General features: G+C 51.7%; 1 protein-coding gene across 1 annotated transcript in view; it reads left to right on the plus strand.

Moving 5' to 3' along the window:
• SCARB1 (scavenger receptor class B member 1) overlaps positions 1-7261 on the plus strand; it is a 73050-nt gene extending 65789 nt beyond the window's left edge. The window contains exons 10-12 of the mRNA XM_007938110.2: positions 1652-1703; positions 3975-4121; positions 7133-7261. Of these exons, the coding sequence (XP_007936301.1) occupies positions 1652-1703; positions 3975-4121; positions 7133-7261 (328 nt within the window). The remainder of the gene's footprint in view (positions 1-1651; positions 1704-3974; positions 4122-7132) is intronic.
• Positions 7262-10221: the final 2960 nt, after the last annotated feature.

Here is a 10221-nt window from a genome sequence, read left to right on the forward strand (position 1 = left end):
CTAGTTCAAATTCTTGACAAACACTGCACAAGCTAGCAGTTCACACGGGCAGCTGGATTCTGCCTGTTTTGAATCCTTGGGCCAGTACCCCAACCCTTTGGGTTCTCATCTACCTGGAACTGACCTCCCCTGTGGGCTGGTGTCCCTAGGGTGGTGGTCTCAGTAGCATGCATGTGTCACAGAGCAACAGCATGGAGCTGGCTTAAGTAAAAACAAAAGAGGTTTCCGGAGGGTCAGAGATGGTCCGCACCGGGAAAATGGCCAAATTCCAGGGTGAAGATGGCTGTTCCGCTGGACAGTGAGAAAGAAAACATTTTGTACAGTTGGAGCAGGAACTGAAAGTTATGAATCATAATTGGCTGAAAGACCATCAGGGGAGCCCAAGATGGGGTATCTGAGAGCAGGAACTTAGCAGGGACAGGTGGGTGACACAAGTGGGATTCAGGTTATTACAGGATGGTCATAGGACAGTGGCAGGACACGTTTCTTGGGTAAGCTGCTATACAAATGGCTTTGTCAACCACATCTGTTTCTGGCATTGGTTGTAAAGATTGACCAAGCATGTTGTGAATCACCACCTTTTGGGCAGAAAGACCCTCTGGGAACGGACTGACCTTCCTGTACCTCCCAGACCTCCAAGAAAGAAGAAAACTCCTTTAGGGTATCTGGCCACCACCAAGGTCAGAGGAACTGCTGTTAGAAAAGGCAGCTTTAAAGTGCAGCATGGATTTGACTCATGGCAAGACTTCAAAACACAGTTAAGAGAACTGTACTTACACACACCAAGCAGCTCTGACTTTAGACTCTTGTACATGTGTGTGGCCACCCCTGGGGCTCTGGGCCAGTGAGGGATGGCCTGCGAGAAGAAAGGCACAGTTGTTAGGGAATGGGAGCTTCTTCACTGGGATTTTGGACTGTTTGCTCACCAGACCCAGAGAGTGGGAGTTGCAGGGTGCTTGCATTTAACTTACACCAGTTCCTACAAACTGGGAGAAAAGAGTCCCAAGAGATAGAGGACCTGCCGTGGTGTGTTTGAGCCTCCATCATCTGTGACGGGTCTTCATGAACTTACTCCCTCACAACACTCGGTGGGCCTGGCAGATTCTTGAGATAATCATGGTGGTATGATTTGGCCCCTGAGTGGCTCCTGGTTTGGCCATTTCCCACCGTACAGCTGAGCCACCCCTTAAGGAGACCCAGGGACAGTGACTTCACCTCCTCCTGTGCCAGCTCTCTTTTGAGCAGTTTCCCAGATGCCCCAGAGAACACATCTGTGACCATCTCACTAAGCAGCACTCGACCACAGAACTTCCCCTTGCTGCGGGGAGGCTGGGAAACGGTCTTGTTAGCTGGGTGCATTGCCAGCCTGCGTACAGCTGGGGCTCTGTACCTGAGAGGGAAGAACGGATGGAGGCAGGTCAGCAGTGCCTGCCACGTAAGAGATGTGTGTCGTAATTCAGTGTCGGATTGCTCCCTGCAAATGGACACTGCTGCCAGCCCCGCGCCAAAACGCGTTTCCTCAGCCCTCACCAATCCGGTGGCTGCAAGATCAAATGCCGTCTGATCTCAGAGCTGAGGAGCACATGAGAAGCGCCGTCTGAGGTGGAACACGGGGTGAAGACTTCTCACCTGTGTGTTCTCTCATTTCCAGACAAACGGGGAACATCAATCCTGTGGTCCTGCCCCTGCTGTGGTTTGAAGAGGTAAGGCTACCCCACTTCCCTCACCAGGTACCTCTGGGCAGGTGTCGGGTACCTGTTGAGGAGCCAGTGAGGATTAGAGACTTCCCACGTTGTCCTGGACTTGGTCAGTTGTCCCATTGAGTTGGAAGGATCATGATTTGGGGAAGACAGGAGATGTAAGAAGAGGTGAGGCCCTGACCCGGGATGTGAGGTACTGTTTTGTCAATCTAGACGACCACTTCTGCTGAGAGATGGGGAGCTGATTTTCAGGGTGTCACCTTTTCACCTGAACTTTCTTCTCCCCCAGCTTTTCAGGTTTCCTCCTAGCCTAGCCCATTTTTTTTCTGTTGTTTTTAAAATTTGGGTGAAAGTTTACAAAACAAATTCATTTTCCACACAGCAGTTCATATACGTTTTGTTTCATGACATTGACTGTAATTCCTCACAATGTAACAGCTCTCTTCCCACCTCCTCCCTGTAGTTACCTGTTACCTGAGTCCTTCTCTCCTATGCATTCCTGCCCCCTGAGCTGTCTCCCTGTGAAAACACTACCCTTGTGTTCTCCCATGATTGATTGCTCTAAGGAGTGTATCTGCCTGATGTAAATGTTCACCCTGTATGCCTGTGTGTTGTTTGTCTGGAAGCCACAGGAGCGAGTTCAGTTCCAGACCTGAAACTAGGGGTCATAGTCTCGGGGGTCTCACCAGGCTCTAACAGCCCACTAAACCTGGCCTTTTTTTTATGAGTTTTAAGTTTTGTTATAGATTTTGTTTTCCCACTCTATCCAGGATCTCCTGCACTAATCCCTTTCCAAGTGGTTGACAGTGGTAGCCGGGCACCATCGAGCTCTTCTCGTCTCCTGGTCATACAGGCTGAGGCTCACATGGTCCACTACTCCATGTGTCTTTGGTTTTCTTCGTTCTTCTTTGCTCCAGAAGAGGAGAGACCCATCATTGCATCTAGATGGCCACTTGCAAGCTTTTAAGATCCCAGTCATTACTTGCCAAAACAGGATGTAGAACAATGGTTTTGTGTACTTTGTTGAGTTTGATATCCCTGTCACCATGGTCCCGAAGCCCACAGGTCCAACTACTTGCTCCCTCAGAGTGGTTGGCTGTGGCCAAGAAGTTGTCATAACTTTGCTCCTTGTTAGCTCTGCTATATATTGGGACATTCTTACAGAACACACAAATATGTATGTACAAATATCATCTTCCAGTCTTACATATGGTTGTGGGTATATTCCCTTTTGCCTAGACATAGCTGGTCATCCAGCCTGTCTACCCATCTATTTATGCATAGTTTAATGTTTGTTACCACTGATAAGACAGCATTGTATATGTAAAAGGGTTTATCTTTGTTGTCAGTACCTCCTGTGCACCTCTGTGTCTTCCTTTTCCTTAGTGTTATTGTGTTCGTCACTTGCTTTTGGTATATTGCCTTTCCCTTCACCCAAATCAATACTTGTCTCTACCCATCGAGCAGTTTTCCCTCCCCTCCCATCCCTGGTAACCAACAAAGAAAGCTTCCTTCCATATAGAAACCTTTCCTTGACTTTTTACAATAGTGGACTAATACAGTATTTGTCCTCCTGTGATTGACTTATTTCACTCAGCATAATGTCCTCCAAGTTCATCCACCTTATGCGGTGTTTCACAGATTCTATGTTATTCTTTAGTGTTGCATAGTAGTCCATTGTGTGTATGTACCATAGTTCGGTTATCCATTCTTCCGTTGATAGACACTTAGGTTGTTTCTATCTCTTTGCTGTTGTGAATAGTGGTGTGATGAACATGGGCGTGCAAATATCTGTTCTTGTCCTGGCTCTCACTGCTTTAGGATATATGTCTAGTAATAGAATTACTGGATTGAATGGTATTTCTAGTAACAATTTCTTAAGGAATCCTGGCCTAGACCATTTCAAGCATTTCAAGACGGTGTGAGCTAAGGGGCAGACTTGATATGCCAGGCCCCGCCCATCCTCTGGACCTGTTCTCCGTCCCGCTCCCGGCGCCCTCCTCCCACGTCCTTAGAGCGCATCTCTATTCAGTGGAGGTTTTCATAGGCCAGGCCTGGAGGGCGTCTATGTCACTCCCAATATCCTATTGGTCAGAACCAGCTGCAAGTGCTTCTGGGAAATGTAGTCTCAGCGTGTCCCGGAGGTAAAGGAGGCTCGGGCTGGCTCCATCCCCGGCTCTGGCTAACTTGAGATGGGCGCGGGCTGAGGGCGGGGCCGAGGGCGGTGGTGGGGTTGCCCCCAGCCCACCGGCCGGCCGTTCCCCACCCCCCCAGAGTGGCGCGATGGAGGGCGACACCCTGACAGCGTTCTACACGCAGCTCGTGCTGCTTCCCGAGGTGCTGCACTACGCCCAGTACGTGCTGCTCGCCCTGGGCTGCGGCCTGCTGCTCATCCCCGTTGTCTACCAGATCCGGAGCCAGGTAGGTGGTGCCGGAGCGCGGCGTGGGCCGGCGGCCTTTCCTTGCTTGCCGGGGAGCGGGCTCGGCCGTCCCTTCCTCCCCCGGCCGCCCGCAGCCTGGCGCCCCCTCGGGCAGCGGGCGGGCGAGCCCGGCGTTCCGCCCCCTCGGCCTCTGCCTTCTCTGCATCCTGCTTCGTCTCTTCTCTGCCTCCGCTGGGCGGCCTGGGAACACTCGCTTGGAGGGGCTGCAGGCGGATTGAGGCGGCCGAGACCTGCTCCTTGTCTCTGCTGGGCGCATTTGTCCGTGGAGCGAGCACCTGCTGGGTGCCGGGCCCTGGAAACATACAGCCATGTTGGGGGTGGGCTCAGTGCTAGTGGGGAGACAGACGAGAAACAAGGAAAGGGCAAGGGGCATTCCACGGATCACGCAGACTACAGAAACACGGTGCGCGAGAGCGGTGTCCGGAGTCATGCAGCCGGAGCCCCGTGTGTGGTTTGTAATTTCCTAGTAGCCACGTTAAGGAGCTCTGTGGCCTAGTGGCTAAGGTACTGGGCTGCTAACAGGAAGGCCAGCAGTTCAAACCCACCAGCTACTCCGCGGAAGGCACTACTTCTGTAAAGATTTACCCCCTGGGAAACCCCCAAGGGGGTCACTATGAGTTGGAATCAACTGGCAGTGAGTTTGGCTGTTTTGGTTTTAGTAGCCACGTTAAACAAAGCAAAAAGAAGTGAAATTCATTTTAATCACGTTGTATTTAACCTAAATATATAAAAATACTACCATTTCAACGTGGAATCAGTATGAAAAACATAAATGAGGTATAGTGCATTTTTCAGTATTACGTTTTTGAAGTCCAGTGTGTATTTTATACTCACAGCATGTCTCAGTCCTGACCAGTCCCATTGCAAGCATGCTATAGCCACATGGGGCTTATGGTGACCGTATTGGACAGTGGAGTGCCCCAGGGCAATAGGGACAAGAAGGAGTGTCAGGAAAGGCTTGTCTGAAGAGGTAACATTTAAGCTTAGATGTGACTGCCAAGGAGCTCCTCAGCATAGAAGCCATAGAAAGAGTGTTCCAGGCAGTGGGTACGGGCAGTGCAAAGGCCCTGCGGCAGGGATGAGCGTGACACACTGGAAGATAAGACTCAGGGCCAGAGTGGCTGGAGAGCAGTGAGCACAAGGGAGAGAGAGGAAGGAGGTGGTGTCTGAGAGGAGGACGGGAAGATCGGCCAGAGCTTGTAATGCAGGAGCTTGGAATTGATGTCCAGGAATGACAGGATTTTAAGAAGAATAGTCGGATTGGGCTGCTGTGTGTTGGGCTGGAGTTGGGAGGGGTGGAGCACGGAGACCAGTGAGGAGGCCCAGTGATTGAGTGATTGGACCAGAGTGGGGGTGGCTTCTCTTGGGGAGGGGTGGAGTTGGAAAAGAGCTCTGATGAGCTTGGGGACATCCACCCGTTAGAGGCAGGAAGAAGAGGGGGAGATGACAAATTCCCCTTCTTGATTTGGGGCTGTTCGTTCCCTCAGTCATCGTGACATTCATTGACAAATGCATACCAGGCAGCTTACTTTTTGTGAGGCTCTGTAAAATCTGGGGGATACAGAAGTGACTGGAATATGAGGTCTAGAGACTGTGGGCAGACAGACCTTTAAGCAAATGACTGCAGTCGCACAGTGACAAGGGCTGTGATCAGGGCCTACGGTGGTAGGCAGGGTGGTTGACTTCAAGTGCAAGAACCAGAGAGCCATTGCAGGACTCCTGGAGCATCCTGGAGTAGCGGGGAGGTGTCCAGGGTGGTTGGAGCGCCGGCCATGTCTCTCACGGCCCTTGGGCGGTCTTGGAGCTTTCTTCTTAGCTTTAAGCTTTGCCACACCAGCCTCTTCTCTTTCTCCTCCTTTGGAGGACGCTCATGTGCACGCCTGCTTGCTTGCTGGGGCAATAAGAGACCTTTCTAGACTCTTAACCTGGACTCCTAGAACCTGAGGCAGGCTTCCCAATTCCCGCATCCTCTGGGGGAGAGGTTTCCACTAGATGGGGGTGCCAGGGCCCCACCAGCCCTAGCTGTGGTCACGTCACTATCTTTAGTGTTTGAGTCCCTGTGAACGTTCGGTCCACCTGCCTGGCTGGGCGTCCTCTTGGCTGCCGCCCCAGTGAGAGCCAAGACAGAGCTGGGTGGGAGTGGTGAGCGTGAACCGCTCCCTGATTGGGTTATACCTCAGGGCGGAAAGGACTGACCTCCCTGGGCACAGCATCAACATGAAGACTCACGCAGCGCACGCGGGGGCGCTGGGGGGCAGAGTCGGGAGAGTAAGACAGCCTTTCTCGGCCCTTCTGTCTCCTAATCTCCCATCCAGAGGACAGAGCCCCAGGGGCGAAGGGAAGGAGCTGGCTAGGTCCCCCTTCCCTGCCACACCCCCAAATCAGTATCCCACCCTGAATCCAGTGAGAACACTATTATTTCCACCGATAAGGTGGTTGACGCTCTGCTTCCTGTAGGTTTCAGAGACCAGATGCTGGAACTGTGTCCCACTGGCTTCTCTGGCTTAACAGGGTTAGACCTTGGTGGGTTTTTGCATTTGTCTGGATTAAGGGAAAAAAAAAAAAAAAAAGAATCACACACCTGTAAACTTCATCATGTTTCTTAAGTTCTCTTCTATTCAAGCCATTCATTAAAGAAAAAAAAAAAAATCAGAGTTGTTTTAGCAGGGAGATCTGCCGGTCCAACGTGGCCCAGCTGTGCCCCGTACTCCTCCCTACGGCCTGGCTTTACAGGTGGGCAGACCCTTTTCAGCTCCGCCTGACCATCCATCTGAGCATGTTTCCCAAACGTGCTTTCATCTCTGTCTCTGGTGAAGGACAGCAAACCCCCAAATCGCAGCCGACTCCAGTTATTACCAGCCAATCATTAGCAGCCGTTGGGCCCTGAAATTCCACACCCTCCTGTCTTCCTCTTTGCTCTCTGAAAACTGACGAACCATGTGGAGCCTTCGGCTGCAGTGTCAACTATACATTAGCTTGGTTGTCTTCTAGGAGAAGTGCAATCTGTTGTGGAGTAGTAGTAAAAAGAGCTCAAAGGATACGGAGGCCATTCAGGCCTATTCGGAATCCTTGATGACCTCACCTCCCAAGGGCACGGTGCTGCAGGAAGCAAAGCTGTAGGTGGGTACCAGGTAACGGGTACCCCCTCTCGTAGTGAGTAGAACCCTCGCAACTTGCCACACCTTGGATCGCACACATTTCTTCAACCTCAGCTTTCCCTGGAGTGTCTATAGACTTCAAACACACATTTGTTAATTTCACTTTGGGAGAGAAGGCCTTCTTACATTCAGAGTGAATTTTACCGGAAGCCTGGCAGGAGATGGGGGTCCCTGTTCTGCTGGCTGGCATCTCATTTACAAGGTTGTAGCAGGAAGGTGAAGGAGCTCCGGGGGCACAGTGGGTAAGTGCTGGGCTGCATAGAGGAAGGTCTGTGGTTCAAGCCCATCACCTGCACCTCGGGAGAGAGATGTGGCCATTTGCTTCTGTATGTAGCCTTGGAAACCCTGTGGGGCGGTGCTGTCTGGCCCGTAGTCTAGCTCACTGTGAATCAGAAGCGACTCAGAGCTGTGAGTAGTAGGAAGGAAGGGTTCAAGTTTTACACCTGCTGCTTCTGAAGCCTCTTGTACCTTTGAACGAGACCTTGACTTCTGGGGGAAGTGTGCTGAGAATGTGGATCCCTAGACAGCTCCTGGAAGAGAATCGTGGGGGGCCTAGGAGTCTGCGTCGTAATGGACCCTCTTGGGGATTCTAATGTAGATAGTCCAGGGACACCCTTTTTGGGAAACATAGGTCCAAATATTGGGTGCCTGGCCAAGAAAAAAGAATTTAGACATCCATGGAGCACCAGCTGTGTACCCAAGACTTGGCAAGAAACCAAACAGCAAAAAACAAGGATGCCCAATTAAATCTGAATTCTGAGTGAACAGCAAATAATTTTTTAAAATTTATCTTTGGTGGCAGTATACACACCAAACGCATCCATTCACCACTTCCACACAGGTAGTTGTGGGCACTGCTCACTCCCTTGACATTGGGTCACCATTCTTGCTGTCTGCGCTCATGCTGTTCTGTCACCATTAATGTAGACTCTTTGGACCTTAAAGGTCTCACCTGTGCTTAGATTCACGGTTGTCAGTTTGAACCCATCTAGCGAACTCTTCGCAAAAGCAGCATGCTTGAGGCACACATTCTTTATTAATGGAGCTAAAGTGTTGCTTAGTTTAATGATGGCTTCTTGGAGTAGTTTTGGTTCAAGACTTAAAGATTACTTCTGGGCAATACAGTCTGGAGTCTGCCCAATCTCAGTGGATCTAGTAAGTCTGGTTTCCATATGAGTTGGGAGTTCTGTTCCACACTTTCCCTCCTTTTGATCAGGCTCCCTCTGTTGGGCACTTGATCAAAAGCGTTCAGTAATGGTAGCCGGGCACCACCCATTTCATGGTTACGGTCACCAGGCAGTGAGACCTGCGGTCCGTCTTCCCTGTGTCCTGGGCCGGCTGCTTTCATTCCTCGGCTGTTCCAGGCGAGTGGAGACCCGCCGTGACATCTTGGGTGGCTACTCAGGTGCTGCTCATCCAATTCAGAGGTGGAACAAAAACTCTAAAAGTAACGGAAGGCCAGCTAACTGGCTAGATCCAGGAATCTGTGACCCTCAACCTTTGAACGAAGACAACTAATCCTATGAAGTGTTGGTTGTTGTTGTGTGTTGTCACCTTGATTCCTTTTCGTAACAACCCTGTATGTGTGAGTAGAAGTGCCCATAGGGTTTCCTAGGCTGTGTTCTTTACGGGGCAGTGCTGGGGGCGCAGTGCCTGAGGCACCTGACTGCTGACCAGAAGGCTGGCGGTTCAAACCCACCAGCCACTCCTCAGAAGGAAGGGTGGGCAATCTACTTCCGTAGTGATACTGCCTCGGAAACCCAAGGAGGGGTCACTGTGAGTCGGGACGGCAGTGGGTTTTTATTCTTTGTGGGAGCAGATTGCCAGGTCTCTCCTGACAAACAGCTGGTGGGTTCACGTGAAGCCTTTTGGGCTAGCAGCTGAGTGCTTAGCCACTGCGCCACCAGGACACCTATGAAGGGTTCCGCTGTACCCAAATAGCATCGACCAGCACAGCCTTTTTTGGCTGCAACAAATGGTATTTTTGTTTAAGTCTGTACCATGCAGTGTGTGTAGCATAAAGATGTTCCAAACATTGCTTGTGACCTATTCATACTAAAAAGTTATTCCTTGTTCATCTGAAATTCGAGTTTAACTGGGCGCCCTGATTTTATCTGGCAGTGTTTCCTGAGGGACACGGAGGTGCCAGGCTGGTGGCCCAGGGGATGCTCCCTTTCTCCCCGTGTTTCTTTAGGCCTGAGGTCTTAGGACAGCTGCATCCAGAGTGGTGTCCTCCTAGGGAGGTCACAGACAGAGCTGCAGGCCCTACAGGTTGGAACGGGCTGAGGAGGGTCTCCCACCGTGCCTCTGGTAACGGCTGTGACTGCTTTCTGAAAAACGCACAGCCCCCAGGCCCGGCCCTGGGTATGGTTTTCTTGGGGGCCGTGGAGAGGTGTGAGGTAACAGCCCTGATCTTTGGGGCCAGTTGGCTGTCCCCAGCTAGCTTCAAAGCAGGAAGACAGAGAGAAGGAGAAGCAGTGGGCGGGGCGTGTTGGTGTTGGCAGGCCGCCCCTGGTTGCTGGGCTGGCGCAGCGGCCGGGCCAGGCTCTGGGGAGAGATCTTAGAGGGGAGGGGCAGGGCCTGATCATGTTGGGGCTGAGCGCTAAGGGGACATGACCTCATCTCGGCAGGTGTCCTGGTGGCAGTCACGTCCCTCTTTCCTTCCTGTCTCCCAAGAATTCCTCCCAGAGACGTCCTTGGGTGCCACGTGGCCCCATGGCACCCCATCCCCTTCCAGTCATGAGCCCCTTCTGCAGACACTTGCTTGCATTCTTGGGGTACAGCGCTGGGGTCCTTGTTCACAGAGCAGGGAGTTCCTCACCTGTTAGATGGGTAGATGGGAGTGCAGAGAAACGCCAGGGTTGCATTGAGCACAGGTAAAGCAGGTGGTGGTGAAGTCCCAGCCTGTCTCTCCACCCCTGC

This window comes from Orycteropus afer, unplaced genomic scaffold, assembly GCF_000298275.1.
Source record: "Orycteropus afer afer isolate SDZICR_OR568_19922 unplaced genomic scaffold, OryAfe1.0 scaffold00048, whole genome shotgun sequence".
NCBI lineage: Eukaryota > Metazoa > Chordata > Mammalia > Tubulidentata > Orycteropodidae > Orycteropus > Orycteropus afer.